This window comes from Rhinoraja longicauda, chromosome 34, assembly GCF_053455715.1.
Source record: "Rhinoraja longicauda isolate Sanriku21f chromosome 34, sRhiLon1.1, whole genome shotgun sequence".
NCBI lineage: Eukaryota > Metazoa > Chordata > Chondrichthyes > Rajiformes > Arhynchobatidae > Rhinoraja > Rhinoraja longicauda.
The window spans coordinates 10,234,639-10,254,424 of record NC_135986.1 but is presented as its reverse complement, the minus strand read 5'-3'; the positions used below and the strand labels follow the sequence as shown (position 1 = coordinate 10,254,424).

Sequence of the window (19,786 nt, the reverse complement as noted above, 5' to 3'; positions counted from 1 at the left end):
TTGTTCTACGTACACTACAAAGAGCCAGGCATAGCTGGGGCTAACACGAGTGCCCTTAGGTGTGCCTTGGATTTACAGGAAGTAGGAGGAATTGAAGGATAAATTGTTACGAGCTCCCCTAGGCGGAGGAGAGTGTTAGTACAGGATAATTGGCTGGTTCGGCGGTAGAGGAAGAAACGGAGTGCCTTCAGGCCTTCCTGGTCAGGGATGGAGTTGTAGAATGACTGAACATCCATAGTAAAGCTGATGGAGTGGGTGCCTAGAAAAAGGTAGTAATTAAAGAGCCGAAGGGCATGTGAAGTATCTTGAACTGCGTTTCAACTTCAGAGAGGCGGGTTCGACCCTGAGAACGGGAGCTTGTCTGTACGGAGTTTGTCCGTTCTCCCCGTGACCTGCGTGGGTTTCCTCCGAGATATTCGTTTTCCTCCCACACTCAAATGTTTGCAGGTTGATTGGCTTGGTATAAATGTAAAATTGTCCCGCGTGTGTGTAGGACTAGTGTTGGTGTGCTGGGATCACTGGTCTGTGCGGAATCGGTGGCCCGAAATTAAACTAAACTAAACTAAACTAAACTAAACTAAACTAAACTAAACTAAACTAAACTAAACTAAACTAAACTAAACTAAACTAAACTAAACTAAACTAAACTAAACTAAACTAAACTAAACTAAACTAAACTAAACTAAACTAAACGTAACTAAAGGCAAGTTTGCTGACGATGGTAAATTAGCTGACATTAAATATGGTTGTCCAAAATTGCTAGATAACCTAGCTGCGGAATGGCCAGTGCAATTTAATGCAGATAAGTGCGAGGTATTGAATTTTGGGAGTCGGATGGCGTAGGGGCTTCACGTTGAAAGGCAGGACCCTGGGGAGTGCGGTAGAACAGAGCGATCAAGATGTGCACTTTCATAATACCACGAGAGATATACGCAGTAGCTAAGTATTTTGGTAAACTGAGCTTCAACAGTCACGATATTGTGCATAGAGGTTGAGCATGTTAAATTTGCAACGATTTTGGTACGGCCACATTTAGAGTACGGTGCTCACTTTGGTCACCCAGCTTCAGGAAGGACGTCATTGAGGTGGAAACCGCGCAGAGAAGATTCACGATTTGCCAGGACTTGCGGACCAGAGCTCTAGGGAGTGGTTCAGCAGGCAGGCATCTCATGGGAACGCAGGCGGCACAAGCAAGATCTACATAAAACACCATACGAAATATATAGTGTAAACCATCCAGGATTGGGAAATCAAAAAGTAGTGGACACTGGTGTAAGGCTGAAAATGAGAATGCCAGGATTTGATAGGAAACTGCGGGATATCCCTTTCACTCAATGAGCGATTGATGCACAGAGAGAGCTATCAGAGTACCTAGTTATTGCAGGTAGGGTAATAGTTTTCAAAGAAACTAGGATAGGTACATGGATAGGAGGGGTTTTGGGGAAGATGTGGCAAACGCGGACAGATGAGACTAATGTAGATGGGGCATTTTGGTCTGCATAGTTAAGGTGGACCGGGGAGATATGCTTCCGTGCTGCATGACTTCATAACTGGAACTCAAATTTCAAACCGTTAGATTGCAAGCTACCCAGGCGGAATATGAAGTGCGGCGTCTGCTGTTTGCTTGTACCCTCACTATACCAAACGATGAGACAGAGGACAGAAGAGTCGGGATGGGAATGGGTAAATGAATGATAATGACTGGGAAGTGGAGATCCGGCAGGCTTTGACGGTCAGAGCGCTTTGCAGGAAAGGTGTACATGAACACATCACATGTAAAATGTGGTATAAATACATTTACTTGTAAATAGGTTAAATTATGATGATTTGCATACAATGCATAACACATACCTCCACCATTGGCTTTAATTAAATGGCACAGACGGTTATGAGATCATGACACAACCGGTCTGCAGGGGGCGCACGATCCTTTACTCTGACACATACAGGTTGCCCGGTCCAGAAATACTCAGAGCTGGTCTCATTCATTCCCTTTACTCCCTGCTCCGGCAATTAGGTCGCATTGTTTCAGTCCCGAGACAGTTGATCGAAACATTCACCATGACTACTTTATTGCAACTCTCCCAGACCCAACAGTGTGTCTTTGTTTCAGCTCTTAATAGACGACGCTGCTGTGGGTAACTCGTTACCCTATTCATTACAGATTATCATTTATTACATCAGATTTATTTTTGAACAATCTTAAGACATATTGTGAAGGGATACTTGATTGCATTCTTCAGTTCGTCTCTGAACCTAGACTCAGTGAGCACATAAATAAACGTGTTTGTGCACGAACTTAGAATTTTAAGCATGTACGCAGTTGAAATTGCGAAATACCTTGGGTTATCGTAGCTTTGGACTTGGTGTAAGTTGGCAATATGCGTGTAAATGAAGAAGCACACGTCCGTAAGCCACAGGAGGATGAAACTTCCGGACACACAAAAGAGTAAAATGATCGATTTCCTTCGACTTTGCATCTCCGAGTCCTCCTGTTTCTCGCCACCGGCGTGTGCGCGGAGCTTCCTGCGGGCTCGGCTCGCCACCACGATGGATCTGACCGTCAGGATATTAAGCGTCACAATAACCAAAAATGGAACCAGAGGGGTTAAAATGGTGTGAATCCAGGAGAAAGCAAGCCACCCGGGGTGGAAAAAATACTCCGGCTTTTCCAAGCACCCCATTGGCAGGCCTACATAAGCAGAATAAAATGCAAAGTAGTAGGGGATGTTCCGTATTAAGCTCACCACATACACTGTTGCTATCGCCACCCTGGCGATTCTAACCGTGCAGTATTTGGTCTTAAAGCCCTGGCAACAAATGGCCACAAAGCGATCAAATGTAAAAGCGACAGTTAACCAGACTGAGCAGTCCAGAGACACATATCCCATCACTTGTTGTAGGGTGCATGGAACTGTGTGAGTGAACCCGCGAAAAATCTCATAGTAAATGTAGTGTATCGCCTCGTTGAAGAAGACGGCCGATAGATCTGCTGCCGCCATCGCCACCAGATAGTGAGTGATGCACCGGGACAGACCGCAATTTCCCCGTCCGAGAACGATGATCGCCACTAAATTACCTGCGGGGAAATGAACACAGACGGCTTTTGAACCTGGTCACCAGATGCAAGGTGCTCTCCATGTTCGTTGTCATGGTGCAGGCACGACCCCTACAGCTGTACTGCGGTATGACACTCGCCCGCGCCAAATAACAATTCATCATGAAAATTGTACGAAGGCTTAACCGAAAATTAAAGGTGGGTTTGAGTGGTATGGGTTGAGATAAAGTAGCCGTGTCCAGCATAGACACGGTACTAAACGCCACCTTTATACGTGGTTGCTTCAGTCTCGTGTATTCCGGGAGAAAGACACTTTGGACCCTGTGTTGCTGTCATCTCCATCCGGGATTAATACAGCCTTCCGAAACCGTTCTAACAATTGTCCGAGTGATCGGCAAACAAAGGATTATAATTATGTCATTTCAGTGGCATTACAAGTGAGGATTTGTGTTCACGGAGCCCGCACTTTCTATAAAACTTCACATCGGGAACCACGCAGGGACCGCGCACTGCGACCCTTTCTGAGCCACTCCGAGTGTTGCATCTCCCCCTCCCATCAACGACCCTCTTCAGTTCCCCGTCGGCATCGTGAGCCGACATCCCGCATCGTTTCCTCTCACTGACATCTACCAACAAAATGCAAAATATGCAACTTCTTGAAATAATTTCAGAGACACGCTGTTGTCTTGTGTTTTTGCGTGGCGGATACATTAGATGGGCAAACCCCGGGCAATCCTTCACTCTCCTGATCCGAAGAGTCGTCAATTACATTTCTCCCAGCTGCACATTAATTCCGCTACTTAGAAAGATTGTGAAATTCTGTTTAACTGATATTTCTGAGATACCTCTTGAGATTGTCCTAAGATTGTTTTGTACATCTGCCAACATTTGCTCAGCCTGTTTTGTATCTAAGTTTTCAACATAATGTAAAAAACTGACATGTGAAGCCCAGTGCGGCTCCCGGAACCTCTACCATCAATGCCCCAGTTCCCGATTCGTTCAGCCAGCACGCAAAATTTTTCACGGTATCTCGGTAGGGCTGACAAAAATGAACCAAACCGAACCGAACCAAACTAAACCAAACCGAAACAAACCAGAAAGGAATGGGGGCTCTGGACAGATGTGGTTCAGTTGTCTTGCAGCACGGGTTTAATAAAGACCGGGATGGTTCCCGTTAAATTGGGATTTTTGGCGACAGCGAAGATTCACGAGGATAGTGCCACGATTGGAGGGTCTGAGGTACAGGTATTGAGTGAGTAGGCTAGGACTCTGCCTTGATGCGCAGGAGGATGGGGGTAGTCTTATAGAGTTGTATAAAATCATGAGAGGAATAGATCGTGCAGATGGACATAATCTTTTGCCCAGAGTAGGTGAATCGAGGATAAGAGGAGATCGGTTTAAGGTGAAGGAGAAAAGTCAAGTCAAGTCAAATTCATTTGTCACATACACATACACGATGTGCAGTGAAATGAAAGTGGCAATGCCTGCGGGTTGTGCACAAAAAGAATTACAATTACAGTATATAAATAAAGTTAATAAGTTACTATTAGTGTCGACAAAAATTTAGTCTCTGGGGTTATAAAAGTTGACAGTCCTGATGGCCTGTGGGAAGAAGCTCCGTCTCATCCTCTCCGTTTTCACAGCGTGACAGCGGAGGCGTTTGCCTGATCGGAGCATCTGGAACAGTCCGTTACTGGCGTGGCAGGGGTCCCTCATGATCTTGCTTGCTCTGGATCTGCACCTCCTGATGTATAGGTCCTGCAGGGGGACGAGTGTAGTTCCCATGGTGCGTTCTGCTGAACGCACTACTCTCTGCAGGGCCATCCTGTCCTGGGCAGAGCTGTTCCCAAACCAGACTGTAATGTTGCCAGACAGGATGCCAAGGGACACATTTTTTCAACGAAAGGGTAGTGGGTGTACGAAACAAGCGCCCAGAGGAGGTAGGTGAGGCAGGGACTATCCCAATATTGAAGAAACTGTCAGACAGGTACAAGGATCGGACAGGCTGAGAGGAATATGGACCACACTCGGGCAGGTGAGACTAGTGTAGCTGGGACTTGTTGGCCGGTGTGGGCCAAAGGAACTATTTATACATTGTATCACTCTATGACTCAATGACTCTAAACGACAAATTAACCCCAAACCTCCACCCACCACCAGCATAGACTGCGATGGTTCCAGATAAATTGGGATTGAAAGATTTCGGTTCCGGGGCTGGTGTTATGTGCCCTTCCATAGGTCTCGGTGAATTTTGACCTGTATGTAGGTTCAGGAATAAATTAGAAATGCAAATGATATGTTGGCCACTTTTACAGCAAGCGTTTCTGAGCTCAACTTTCAAATGTTTTACATTAATTATATGGGCACGTAAAATATTGCGCAAGGATATTGGGCCCCACGTCCACCCTGTTGTGTTTGACAGGGTCATGGTTGATCATCTTTTTTAACCTCCTGTTTCGGCCTCCTCCCCATCTCCATTGAGCCCTCGTTGGCATTTCAGTACTTGTATTTGTCACTTCTCGTTGTATATTTGGTGGCAAATAGTTCCAGAGATTCATCATCCTCCAACTAAATAAATATATATAGGTCTGAAGAAGGGTCTCAACCCGACACGTCACCTATTCCTTCTATCCAGAGATGCTGCCTCTTCCGCCTATTCAGCGTTTTGTGTCTATCTTCGGTGCAAACCAACATCTGCAGTTGCTTCCCACACACACACACACGCACACACACACACACGCACACACACACACGCGCACACACACACACACACACACACACACACACACACACACATATATATATATGTGTCATATATATATATATACATATATATATACATATATGTGTGTGTGTTTGTGTGTCTGTGTCTGTGTGTGTGTGTTTGTGCGTGTGTGTGTGTGTGAAGGAAGCACATAGAAAACAGAGATACACACTTACACACACACACACACACACACAGACACACGCGCACACACACACACACACACACACACACACACACACACACACACAAACACACACACACACACACACACACACACACACACACACACACACACACACACACACACACACACACACACACACACACACACACACACACACACACACACACACACACACACACACACACACACACACACACACACACACACACACACACACACACACACACACACACACACACACACACACACATATTGGGCAGCTTCTTCTCCTCCTTCTCCTCCTCCTTCAGCGGCCGCTTCCACCGATGGCGGCGTCGACGAGGGCCGCTGCCACCGACAGCCCCGTCGCGACTTCAGAAAGTTGGCGGCCGCTCTCCTCCTCCTCCTCCTCCTCCTCACGCCCCGCCATGTTGTGCGCGCCTCCCGCCGCACCTCTATCTTCTCTCCGCTCGCTTCTCTCCCCTCCCCACTTCCCAGACCCGTCGCCGACCGCCTCGAGTTGTCCCACCACCGCTGCACGACTCGAGTAATCCCACCTCCGCCGCCCGACTCCAGTAATCCCACCTCCGCCGCCCGACTCGAGTAGTCCCACCTCCGCCGCCCGACTCGAGTTGTCCCACCTGCGCCGCCCGCCACGAGTAGTTCCAGGTACGATGCCCGATTCGAGTAGTCTCGCACTCCTTCCTCCTCCCTCCACGCTCGGTAAGTGCCTTTCGCCGCCAACGGCACCAAGGAGGGGAGTGGGGGTCGAATGGGTGGGGGGATGGCTGGGGTTAGGAAGACGGTGAGGGTGGCGGGAGAAGAGAGGTGGGGTGGGAGAGGAGAGAGAGGGAGGGAGTGGTGGGGAAAGGGGGAGTGGGGAAAGTAAGAGTGGGGCTGGGGGAGCAGTATGGGGGGCTGGGGGAGGAGAGAATGGGGGGGTGGTGGAGGACAGAATGGGGAGGGTGGGGGAGGAGAGATTGGGGAAAGGGGGTGGTGGGGAAAAAGGGGTTGGGGAGAGTGACAGTGGGAGAGAAAAGAGTGCGGAGAGGGGAAGCGTGGGAGGAGAAGAGAGTGGTGGTGGGAGAGAGTGAGACTGGGGAGGGGGACAGCGGGGGTGGGGGAGAACGGGGGTGAGGGGAGGGGGCAGTGGGTGTCAGGGAAGAGGAGAGTGTGGGGGGTAGTGAGAGGGGATTGGAGGGAAAGGGGGGAAGGTGGGTGGGGGAAGGGGACAGTGAGAGTGAAAGGGGGAGGAGGAGGTTGGGGGAAGGAGACAGGGTGTGTGGGGCTACGTAGGCTGGTGTTGGGGGGGGAAGGGAGTGTGGGTGGGGGGGAAGGGGGGCAGTGGGGGTCAGGGGAGAGTGGGAATGGGAGGAGGGGGACAGTGAGAATGGGGGTGAGTGTGGGGGGAGGCGGGGGGTGGGGGAGTAGGGGTGGAGGAGAGAGGGAGGGTGGGGGAGAGTGAGAGTGGGGCTGGGGTGGAGAGAATGGGGGGTTGGGGAGGCTGGGGGATGAGGGAGTGGGGAAAGGTGGGGGGAGGGTGAGAGTGAGGCTAGGGGGAGAGAATCGGGGGTGGGGGGAGGAGAGAGTGGGGGAACGGGGGGGAATAGTGCCACTGGGTGTGGAAGGGAGAGGGGGACTGGGGAGGAGGGCAAGGTGGGATGGGGAGGAGGGAAGAGTGGGGATGGGGAGGAGGAGTGGTGGGCGGAAGGGGACAGCAGGGGTGTGGGGGGAGGGAATGAGGGAGTGGGGAATGCGCCCCCCGGACCTTTAACTAATGCGCTCCCCCCGGACCTTTAACTAATATGCCCCCCCCCGCGGATCTTTAACTAATGCGCCACTCCACCCCGCGGACCCTAAACTAATACGCTCCCCCCCGACCTTTAACTAATGTGCCCCCCCCAACCTTTAACTAATGCGCTCCCCCCCCCGACCTTTAACTAATGTGCCCCCCCCGACCTTTAACTAATGCGTCCCCCCCTCCCGCGGATCTTTAATTAATGCGCTCCCCCGTACACCACCGCCCGTCCCCGCATGCCTCGCGTCTGACATTCCTCAGATCGGTCAGCGCTGACCTGGCCGTCGCCTCTCCCGCTGTGGGGGGGGGGGGGGATGCGGCTCCCGCCCGACTGACGGGAGTGCCTGCCGATGAGCGTGTGGAGTGACGAGATCTCTGCTGCTGCTCTTCCCTCCCCCCAGCCTCGCCTCGCACCCTCTGGTCGTATATTGTTTAAGTTAGAGTGTTTTTAAAGTTAAAACATTTCATTTCTAAACAATTTCATGAAGATCTTCATCGCGTGACGTCACAGTGGGACCCGTGCGCCTGTGAGATGTCCTCGCCCCCCCCGGTATTCAGCGTGTGACGTCACAATGGGACCCGCACGACTTCAAGAGATGAGCTCGCGGTCTCCCCCATCCCCCGACCTTTGACTAATGCGCCCCCCCGGAACCTTAACTAATACGCTCCCCCCCCCAGACCTTAAACCAATGTGCTCCCCCCTCGGACCTATAACTAACGCGCCTACCCTCACCCTGCGGACCTTTAACTAATGCGCTTCCCCCGATCTTTAACTAATGTGACCCCGTGCACCGCCGCCCGTCCCCGCATGCCTCGCGTCTGACATTCCCCAGATCGGGCTGCACTGACCCGGCCGTCGCTTCTCCCGCTGGGGTGGTGGTGGTGGGGGGGGGGGGGGGGAGGAGCGGCTCCCGCCCGACTGACGGGAGTGCCTGCCGATGAGCGTGTGGAGTGACGAGATCTCTGCTGCTGCTCTTCCCTCCCCCAGCCTCGCCTCGCACCCTCTGGTCGTATATTGTTTAAGTTAGAGTGTTTTTAAAGTTAAAACATTTCATTTCTAAACAATTTCTTGAAGATCTTCATCGTGTGACGTCACATTGGGACCCGTGCGCCTGTGAGATGTCCTCGCCCCCCCCCGGTATTCAGCGTGTGACGTCACAATGGGACCCGCACGACTTCAAGAGATGAGCTCGCGGTCTCCCCCATCCCCCGACCTTTGACTAATGCGCCCCCCCGGAACCTTAACTAATACGCTCCCCCCCCCAGACCTTAAACCAATGTGCTCCCCCCTCGGACCTATAACTAACGCGCCTACCCTCACCCTGCGGACCTTTAACTAATGCGCTTCCCCCGATCTTTAACTAATGTGACCCCGTGCACCGCCGCCCGTCCCCGCATGCCTCGCGTCTGACATTCCCCAGATCGGGCTGCACTGACCCGGCCGTCGCTTCTCCCGCTGGGGTGGTGGTGGGGGGGGGGGGGGGGGGAGGAGCGGCTCCCGCCCGACTGACGGGAGTGCCTGCCGATGAGCGTGTGGAGTGACGAGATCTCTGCTGCTGCTCTTCCCTCCCCCAGCCTCGCCTCGCACCCTCTGGTCGTATATTGTTTAAGTTAGAGTGTTTTTAAAGTTAAAACATTTCATTTCTAAACAATTTCTTGAAGATCTTCATCGTGTGACGTCACATTGGGACCCGTGCGCCTGTGAGATGTCCTCGCCCCCCCCCGGTATTCAGCGTGTGACGTCACAATGGGACCCGCACGACTTCAAGAGATGAGCTCGCGGTCTCCCCCATCCCCCGACCTTTCACTAATGCGCCCCCCCGGAACCTTAATTAATACGCTCCCCCCCCCCAGACCTTAAACCAATGTGCTCCCCCCTCGGACCTATAACTAACTAATGTGCCCCCGTGCACCGCCGCCCGTCCCCGCATGCCTCGCGTCTGACATTCCCCAGATCGGGCTGCACTGACCCGGCCGTCTCTTCTCCCGCTGGGGTGGTGGGGGGGGGGGGGGGGGGGGGGGAGGAGCGGCACCCGCTCGACTGACGGGATTGCCTGCCAATGAGCGTGCGGTGTGACTAGAGCTCTGCTGTTGCTCTTCCCTACCCCGCCCCCGCCTCGCCTGGCACGCTCTCAACCCCGCCGCCGGGAGGTGTAGTCGCCGTCGTCTTTCCCGGGGGGGGGGGAAACGGCACCCGCCCGACTGACGGGAGTGCCTGCCAATGAGCGTGCGGGGTGACGAGAGCTCCGTTGCTGCTCCCCTCCCCTCGCACGCCCGATCGACGTTCGATTGGTCCAGTGATTGGCTCCGACCTCCCGCTCGATGCGGGTGGAGCAGTTGCTTCGGGCTGACACCAAGTGCGGTCGCCGACAGTCCACCGCGCACTGCTGCTGATTGACCACACGGTCTCCAGCATCGCAAACATGGCCTTTTAATCGAAATACAGACGAAAAATTTATAGATAAGTTTCATTTTATTTCTAACAAAAAAAACACATTCATTTTAAATGAAGAAAGAGATTTCCATTGTGTTTAATTTTATTTAAAAAACGATAAAAAACAGAGATTTCATAGATAAGTTTACTTTCTTTTTTAACAAAATACATTTATTATACATAAGTTTAATTTCATTTGTAACAAAGACATTTATATTAAACGAGGAACGTGATTTTCATTAAGTTTGATTTTATTTCTTTAAAAAAAGCTACTGCTCTATAGATAAGTTTGAAAGTTTTAAAAGGATCCATTTTGGTTTGATATTATTGTTTTCAATAATGACTTAAATTGTGTTTAGACTATTTTAAATAAAAAACGGGATTTTGATCAACATTTTTTTCATTTCCCAAAAAAAACCTCCGTTTTGATCTGATACTTTTGTCTTCATTGATAACTGAAATTGCCTGATCTCCATTTTGATCTAACTTAAATTCTCTTGAGGAGTTTATACATTTTTTAAAATTTCCATGTTCATCTAATATTCTAAAATCTCCATGTTCATCTAAAATCTCCATGTCCACTGTTGTGTTACATCGTTTTTCTATTTTCTTCTAATACTTATGTGTTCTTTAATAACTGCGATTGTCTTTTGGTTCTTTTAAAGAAAAAACGCAATTTTCATTGATATTTATTTCATTCCAAAAAGCGATCTCCATTTTCATCTAATACTTTTGTGTTCATTAATAACTCAAATTGTGTTTGGCAGTTTATAAATTAATTCGCAGTTATGTTTACGACTTTATAAATTTCATTTTTTTTATTTTCACCTAATACTTCATAACTTTAACTGTCTTCCATTTTCATCAAGTACTTCTGTGTTCATTAATAACTGAGATTGTGTTTAGGTGTCCTCTATTTAACATCATGCCAAGAGGACGGAGCAAACGACGTGCACGTCTCCAATGTCTCCGAGAAAGAGAGCGAGAACTGGGGGGTGGGCGAGAGTGAGGGTGGGGCTGGGGAGGAGAGAATGGGGGAAAGGGGGGTGGGGGACAGTGAAAGTGGGGGTGGGAGAGGTGAGAGTGGGGGTAGGAGGGAGAGTGGGACTGGGGAGGGCGACAGCGGAGGTGGGGAGCGGAGGTGGTGTGAGGAAGGTGGACAGCGGAGGTCAGGGAAGAGAGGAGAGTGGGGGGAGGGTGGGAGGAGCAGAGAGTGGGGGTGGGAGGGAGAGTGGGACAGGGGAGGGGGCAGCGGGGGTGGGGGAGGGGACAGCGGGGGAGGGGGTGGTGTGGGTCAAGGAAGAGGGGAGAGTGGGTGGAGGTAGTGTGAAAGGGGATAGTGAGAGATGTGTGGGGTGGGGGGAGGAGAGATTGGGCGAAAGGGGCGGTGGGGGGAGGGAGAGTGGGGGAAAGGGGGGGGTGGGTGGGAGGAGAGAGTGTGGGGTGGAGGATAGTGCGAGTGGGGTTGGGAGGGAGAGTGTCACTGGGGAGGGGGACAGGGGGAAGGGGGTTGGTGGGGGGAAGGGGGACAGTGGCGTTCAGGGAAGATGGGAGCGTGGGGGGTAGGGAGGTACGGATAAGGGGGATGGAGTAGGGGGTTGAGGGTGCTACACCAATACAGGAGAGGTTTTGGGTCCAGGGCTCCTCGGTCACACCCTCTCCCTTTCCCTGCACCGACTTTAATTGCGCTCCCCCTCCCCTGGAGTAGCACGGCACCACAGTGAAGGAGAAAGAAGATGGCCACTGGCAGGAGGTGTCAATGTCTCCCTCTCCCCTTTCCCCTCCCCCACCCCATTCCCCCCTCACCCACACCTCCCTTCTCCACCCTCCCCCTCCTCTCGCCCCAATGAGATTTTTTACAATGGAAATCCTGCGAGGAACGGGGATGTATGTATGTATATATCTATCTATGATCACCGGCTCACCTCTCCTCTCTCCCTTTGCTTCTCTCCTCTCTACCAGGGAGAACATCTCCCCGCTATCCCCCCCCCCGGGCCTTTGAATGATGCGAACTCAGATCTTGTAGCGATGTTTGTATATATATTCCACTGATGTCGGCTGAAGGCAATTCCGGCAAAACGGTGAACCGTAGCGCCACGATTTTTGAACCGTCTTAATCAGCATGCGGTTCGCTGCTGGAAAATGATATTTTTATTTAATTCGGACGCATATTGTTTAAGTTACAGAGGTTTAAAAGTGCTGCCCCCCCTGATTTATCGAAGTTTTGACAGAAGGGGGGCGCTGCGGTCCGGCAGTGCTCAGTACGCATGCGCGGAATCTCCTCACTCAGTACTCAACACGCATGCGCGGCATCTCCTCACTCGCACCAAAACAATGGACGCCGTTAGCGGCGCCAGCCCGCGATCACCGGCTCACCTCTCCTCTCTCCCTTTGCTTCTCTCCTCTCTCCCACACCCGGGAGAACATCTCCCCGCTATCCCCCCCCCTCCCCCCTCACTCTCTCCCCCCTCCACAAATACCGCAACATCTGTCATCACCAAACGGCTAAGAGTGAGGCTGGGGGAGGAGAGAATGGGGGGTGTGGGGACGGGCCCAACGGGCCCGCATTGAACGGGCACACTTGTTCTAGTATCTATCTATATAATACTAAAACTCTGCGGTCCAACATTCCGTATGTATATACGGAAGATTCCGTATGTATATACGGAAGATTCCGAAGATTTCTGTCCATAACTTACAAACCCTGCTCCTCCCAGACGGTACACCAAAGCGCTACGATTTTTGTACCGCCGTATTCACCATTGACGTGGGCAACTGTTGTAAGTACTTTCGTTCAAATTGAAGCTACCTTTTTAAAGCTAGAGAGATATTAAAGTTTAAATTTTCATTTCTAACACTTTTCTTGAAGGGTCCAAACCCTACTCCTCCCAGACGGTACACCAAAGCGCTACGATTTTTGTACCGCCGTATTCACCATTAACATGGGCAACTATTGTAAGTACTTTCGTTCAAATTGAAGCTACCTTTTTAAAGCTAGAGAGATATTAAAGTATAAATTTTCATTTCTAACCCTTTTCTTGAAGGGGCTTCAGTGCGTGATGTCACAATGGCACCCGTGCACCAATGAGAGATCAGCTCGGTTTTAAATTTACATCTTCAGCTTGTGACGTCACAATGCTTGTGTGAGATTGTTGCAACATTGTTGCGAAAAGCAACTGCCAGTTTTTTAAAGTTGTGCAAGTCACTTAACATACACAGATCAGCATGGGGCCCCTATTCCCTCCCTCCCCCCCTTCCCCCCTCAACCCCTTCCTCCCCACTCCTTCCCACCTCCATCCCCACTCCCTCCCCCCCTCCTCCCCAACTCCCTCCCCACCTCCCTCACCCCTCCTCCCCTAACTCCCCCCCCTCCCTCCTTCCCTCCATCCTCCCCCCCTCCCTCCACCCTTCCATCCCTCTCCCCCTACCCCCTCCTTCCACCCTCCCTCCCCCCCTTCTGGTTACAAAGGAAACCCTACGGGGATGGGCCCAACGGGGAAAGAGGGGTACTGGGAAAAGGGGAGGTCCCCCTCCCTCCCCTCACCTCCCCCCCTCCCCCTCCCCCCTAACCCTCTCCCTCCCCCTTCCCCCCTCCCCTCCTCCCTCCACACCTCCCTCCTCCCTCCCTCCCCTCCTCCCGGTTACAATGGAAACCCTACGAGGACGGGCCCAACGGGGAAAGAGGGGTACTGGGAAAAGGGGAGGTCCCCCTCCCTCCCCCTTACACGCTCCCTCCCTCCCCCTCCCCCTCTCCCTCCCCCCTCCCCTCCCCCCTCCCTCCCCCTCCCCTCCTCCCTCCACACCTCCCTCCTCCCTACCCCCCTCCCTCCCCTCTCCCTCCTCCCCCTTCCCCCTCCCTCCCCCTCCCCTCCTCCCTCCCCTCCTCCCTCCACACCTCCCTCCTCCCTCCCTCCCCCTTCCCTACCTCCCCTCCTCCCGGTTACAATGGAAACCCTACGACGACGGGCCCAACGGGGAAAGAGGGGTACTGGGAAAACGGGTGGTCCCCCTCCCTCCCCCCTTCCCCCCTCCCTACCCCCTCCCTCCCCTCTCCCTCCCCCTTGCCCCTTCCCCCCTCCCCCTCCCCTCCCCCTCCACACCTCCCTCCTCCCTTCCCTCCCCCCCACTCCCCTCCCGGTTACAATGGAAACCTTACGAGGACGGGCACAACGGGGAAAGAGGGGTACTGGGAAAAGGGGAGGGTCCCCCTCCCTCCCCCTTCCACCCTCACCCCTTCCCCCCACCCCTCCCCCTCTCCCTCCCCCCTCCCTCCACCTCCCCCCCTTCCCCCCTCCCCCTCCCTCCCCCTCCCCTCCTCCCTCCACACCTCCCTCTTCCCTCCCTCCCCCCTCCCTCCCTGCCTCATGGTTACAATGGAAACCCTACGAGGACGGGCCCAACGGGGAAAGGGGTGTGCTGGGGAAAGGGGGGGGGGGAGAGTAAGAGTGTATCTGGGGGAGAGAGAATGGGGGGGTCTGAGAATGGGGACTGGGGAGGGGGACAACAGGGGGCTTGGTGGTTTGGGAAAGAAGAGTACTGGGAAAAGGGGAGGTACCCCTCCCTCCCCACTCTCCTCCCTCCCTCATCCCTCCCTCCCTCCCGTCCCAGCAGCGCTGACCGCCGGGAGGTGTAGTCGCCGTCGCCTCTCCCGCTGTTGATTTCATTTATAACAAAGACATTTATTTAAAATGAGGAATGTGATTTTCATTAAGTTTGATTTTATTTATTTTAAAAAAGCTGATGCTCTATAGATAAGTTTATTTCCTTTTCAACAAAGAACGCTGTTTATTTTAAAGTAAAATAGACCCTCCCCCCACCCCCCTCCCTCCCCTCTCCCTCCCCATCCCCCTCCCCTCCTTCCCCCTCCCCTCCCCCCTCCACTCCACCCTCCCCCTCCCCCCCCTCCCTCCCACTTCCCTCCCTCCCATCCTCCCGGTTACAATGGAAACCCTACGAGGACGGGCCCAACGGGCCCACTCGGTCTAGTATAATACTAAAACTCTGCGTTCGTATGTATGGATGTATGTGTGTATGTACGGAAGTTAACTTACAAACCCTACTCCTCCAAGACGGTACACCAAAGCGCTACGATTTTTGTACCGCCGTATTCACCATTAACCTGGGCAACTATTGTAAGTACTTTCGTTCAAATTGAAGCTACCTTTTTAAAGCTAGAGAGATATTAAACTTTAAATTTTCATTTCAAAGTTTAAATTTTCATTTCTAACCCTTTTCTTCAAGGGGCTACATTTGTTTCAAAAAGTTTACAGAAAAGCATTTAGTTTTCAGCAAGGATTTAGTTTTCAGCTTGTGACGGCTACATTGTTTCGAAAAGCTTCCAAGAAGTCTTTTTTGTTATTGCAAGTCAAGTCAAGTCAAGTCAAGTCAATTTTATTTGTATAGCACATTTAAAAACAACCCACGTTGACCAAAGTACTGCACATCTGATTAGGAAAAAAAAAAAAAACATGATTAGGAAAAAAAAAAAAAAACATCTTGGAGAGCAAGAGTGGGGCTGGGGGAGGAGAGAATGGGGGGTGTGGGGACGGGCCCAACGGGCCCTCCCCAACGGGCACACTTGGAGAGTAAGGGTGGGGCTGGGGGAGGAGAGAATGGGGGGTGTGGGGACGGGCCCAACGGGCCCTCTTTTCTAGTATACTACTAAAACTCAGATCTTGTATGGTAATATATGTATGTATATTTTATTTCGCTGATTTCTCCAAAACGGTAAACCGTAGCGCCAAGATTTTTGCGCAGCCTTAATCACCAAGGGGACATCTGCTGGAAAATGATGTTTTTATTTAATTCGGTCGCATATCTTTTAAGTTAAAGAGGTTTTAAAGCGCTGCCCCCCCTTATTGAAGTTTCTATAGAGGGCGCTGCGGTGCAGCTGTTCTCAGTACGCATGCGCGGAATCTCCCCACTCTGTGCTCAGCACGCATGCGCGGCATTTCCTCACTCTCACAAAGAAAATGGACGCCGTTAGCGGCGCCAGCCCGCGATCACCGGCTCAACTCTCCTCTCTCAACTTGCTTCTCTCCTCTCTACCAGGGAGAACATCTCCCCGCTATCCCCCCCCGGGCCTTTGAATGATGCGATCTCCCGCATCCCCCCCGGACTTTTCACTGATCCGATCCCCCGCACCCCCCCGGGCCTTTAACTGATGCTAAGAGTGTGTCTGGGGGAGAGAAAATTGGGGGGGGTCTGAGAATGGGTAATGGGACAACAGGGGTCGTGCGGAGGGGACTTGGTGGTGGGGAAAGAGGGGTACTGGGAAAAGGGGAGGTCCATATCCCTCCCCTTTCCCCATCCCTCCCTCCCCCCCTCTCTCCCCCCCCTCCCCCACAAACACCACCCCATCTCTCATCACCCTCCCCCCCTCCCTCCCCCCTCCATCCTCAACACATCCCTCCCTCCACCACTCCCTCGCTGGGGGAGGAGAAAATGGGGGGTGTGGGGACGGGCCCAACGGGCCCGCTTTGAACGGGCACACTTGTTCTAGTATACTACTAAAACTCTGCGTTCGTGTGTATGTACGAAAGATTCCGTATGTACGAAAGATTCCGAAGTGTCTTTGCTTGACGCTTAACTTACAAACCCTACTCCTCCAAGACGGTACACCAAAGCGCAACGATTTTTGTACCACCATATTCACCATTAACCTGGCCAACTATTGTAAGTACTTTCATTCAAATTGAAGCTACCTTTTTAAAGCTAGAGAGATATTAAAGTTTAAAATTTTCATTTCTAACCCTTTTCTTGAAGGGGCTTCAGCGTCTGATGTCACAATGGCACCCGTGCACCAATGAGAGATCAGCTCGCGATGGACAAGCAGCTGCTATTGGGTGTTTACTCTTTACAGAGGTTTTAAATTAACATAATTTTTTTTCTGACCTTTTTTTTCAAGGTCTTCAGCTTGTGACGTCACAATGCTTGTGTGAGATGGTTGCAACATTGTTGCGAAAATCAACTGCCAGTTTTTAAAGTTGTGCAAGTCACTTAACATACACAGATCAGCATGGGGGCCCCTATTCCCTCACACCCCCCTTCCCCCCTCAACCCCTTCCTCCCCACTCCTTCCCACCTCCATCCCCACTCCCTCCCCCCCTCCTCCCCACCTCCCTCACCCCTCCTCCCCTAACTCCACCCTCCCTCCTTCCCTCCATCCCTCCCCCTCCCTCCACCCTTCCATCCCTCCCCTCCTCCCGGTTACAATGGAAACCCTACGAGGACGGGCCCAACGGGGAAAGAGGGGTACTGGAAAAAGGGGAGGTCCCCCTCCCTCCCCCCTTACCCCATCCCACCCCCCTCCCTCCCCCTTCCCCCCTTCCCCCCCGTCCCCTTCCCCCCCTCCCTCCCCTCCTCCCTCCACACTTCCTCCTCCCTCCCTTCCCTCCCTCCCATCCTCCCAATGCTTGTTTGAGATGGGTGCTACATTGTTTCGAAAAGCACCACTAACAGATCGCAGTGAGAAGCACTATGTGACCGCGAATGTTTCAAAACAAGCACTTAAAAAAGCACTTATCTTTTTTTAAAGTATTTTTTTTTATTGCAAGTCACTTAACATACACAGATCAGCATGGGGCCCCTATGCTCGTGGGCCACTGGGGCAAGTGTTTCGAAAAAAGCACTGAGAGTGTGTCTGGGGGAGAGAGAGAATGGGGTGGGGTCTGAGAATGGGGACTGGGGAGGGGGACAACAGGGGTCGTTGCGGAGGGGGCTTGGTGGTGGGGGAAAGAGGGGTACTGGGAAAAGGGGAGGTCCCACTTCCCCCCTCAACCCCTTCCTCCCCCCTCCTTCCCACCTCCATCCCCACTCCCTCCATCCCACCCTCCCCCACTCCCTCCCCCCCTCCCTCCACCCTTCCATCCCTCTCCCCCTCCCCCTTCCTTCCACCCTCCCCTCCCCCCTCCCGGTTACAATGGAAACCCTACGGGGACGGGCCCAACGGGGAAAGAGGGGTACTGGGAAAAGGGGAGATCCCCCTCCCTCCCCTCCCCCCTACCCCCTCCCCCCTTCCCTCCTCCCTCCCCTTCCCGCCTCCCCTCCCCCCTCCCTCCCCCTCCCCTCCTCCCTCCACACCTCCCTCCACACCTCCCTCCTCCCTCCCTCCCTCTCCCGGTTACAATGGAAACCCTACGAGGACGGGCCCAACGGGGAAAGAGGGGTACTGGGAAAAGGGGAGGTCCCCCTTCCCCCCTCAACCCCTTCATCCCCAATCCTTCCCACCTCCATCCCCACTCCCTCCCCTCCTCCTCCCCCTCCCTCCCCAACTCCCTCCCCCCTCCCTCTCCCCTAACTCCCCCCCGCCCTCCTTCCCTCCATCCCTCCCTCCCCCAATCCCTCCCCCTCCCTCCACCCTTCCATCCCTCTCCCCCTCCCCCCTCCTTCCACCCTCCCTCCCCCCATCCCCGTTACAATTGAAACCCTACAAGGACGGGCCCAACGGGGAAAGAGGGGTACTGGGAAAAGGGGAGGTCCCCCTCCCTCCCCACTTCCCCCTCCCCTCCCCCTCCCCTCCCTCCCCCTCCCCCCTACCCCCTCCCTCCCCTCCCCCCTCCCTCCCCTCCCCTCCTCCCTCCACACCTCCCTCCTCCCTCCCTCCCCTTCCCTCCTCCCCTCCTCCCGGTTACAATGGAAACCCTACGAGCATAGGGGAAAAGGTGAGGTTCCCCTCCCTCCCCCCTCCCCTCCCCCCTCACTCTCCCCCCTACCCCTCTCCCCCCCTCCCCCCTTTCCCCTCCCCTACCCCCCTAACATACACAGATCAGCATGGGGCCCCTATTCCCTCCCTCCCCCCCTCGACCCTCAACCCCTTCCTCCCCACTCCTTCCCACCTCCATCCCCACTCCCTCCCCCCTCCTCCCCAACTCCCTCCCCACCTCCCTCACCCCTCCTCCCCTAACTCCCCTCCTTCCCTCCATCCCTCCCCCCTTCCTCCACCCTTCCATCCCTCTCCCCCTCCCCCCTCCTTCCACCCTCCCTCCCCCCCTTCTGGTTACAATGAAAACCCTACGGGGACGGGCCCAACGGGGAAAGAAGGGTTCTGGGAAAAGGGGAGGTCCCACTCCCTGCCCCCTCCCTCCCCCCTCCTCCCTCCCCCTCCCATCCTCCCTCCACACCTCCCTGCTCCCTCCCTCCCCCTTCCCTCCCTCCCCTCCTGCCGGTTACAATGGAAACCCTACGAGGACGGGCCCAACGGGGAAAGAGGGGTACTGGGAAAAGGGGAGGTCTCCCTCCCTCCCCCCTTCCCCCATCCCATCCCCCCTCCCTCCCCTCTCCCTCCCCCATCCCCCCCTTCCCCCCCTTCCCCCCCTCCCTTCCCCCCTCCCTCTCCTCCTCCCTCCACACCTCCCTCCTCCCTCCCTCCCTTCCCTCCCTCCCATCCTCCCAATGCTTGTATGAGATGGGTGCTACATTGTTTCGAAAAGCACCACTAACAGATCGCAGTGAGAAGCACTATGTGACCGCGAATGTTTCAAAACAAGCACTTAAAAAGCACTTATCTTTTTTTAAAGTATTTTTTTTTATTGCAAGTCACTTAACATACACAGATCAGCATTGGG

The 19,786-nt window shown here is 53.3% G+C and overlaps 2 protein-coding genes across 2 annotated transcripts in view; one reads left to right on the top strand and one right to left on the bottom strand.

Annotated features, from left to right (window-relative positions):
• Nucleotides 1-2,186: 2,186 nt before the first annotated feature.
• Nucleotides 2,187-4,034, bottom strand: LOC144609335 (putative G-protein coupled receptor 139). Its single transcript, XM_078427762.1, has 2 exons — nucleotides 3,998-4,034; nucleotides 2,187-3,079 (listed from the first exon to the last, which is right to left on the bottom strand). Exons 1-2 carry the CDS (start codon nucleotides 4,032-4,034, stop codon nucleotides 2,187-2,189), a joined length of 930 nt encoding a protein of 309 aa, XP_078283888.1.
• Nucleotides 4,035-4,222: 188 nt separating this feature from the next.
• LOC144609334 (putative G-protein coupled receptor 139) overlaps nucleotides 4,223-19,786 on the top strand; it is a 27,186-nt gene continuing 11,622 nt past the window's right edge. The window contains exons 1-2 of the mRNA XM_078427761.1: nucleotides 4,223-4,310; nucleotides 11,127-11,225. Of these exons, the coding sequence (XP_078283887.1) occupies nucleotides 4,223-4,310; nucleotides 11,127-11,225 (187 nt within the window). The remainder of the gene's footprint in view (nucleotides 4,311-11,126; nucleotides 11,226-19,786) is intronic.

Excerpts from the sequence above, each read along its gene's own strand:
- LOC144609335 (XM_078427762.1), bottom strand. The coding sequence starts at position 4,034 with ATGGTAGAGGTTCCGGGAGCCGCACTGGGCTTCACAT. Across the intron at positions 3,080-3,997 it reads AGCCGCACTGGGCTTCACAT|GTAATTTAGTGGCGATCATC; the intron begins GTCAGTTTTTTA and ends ATTTCCCCGCAG.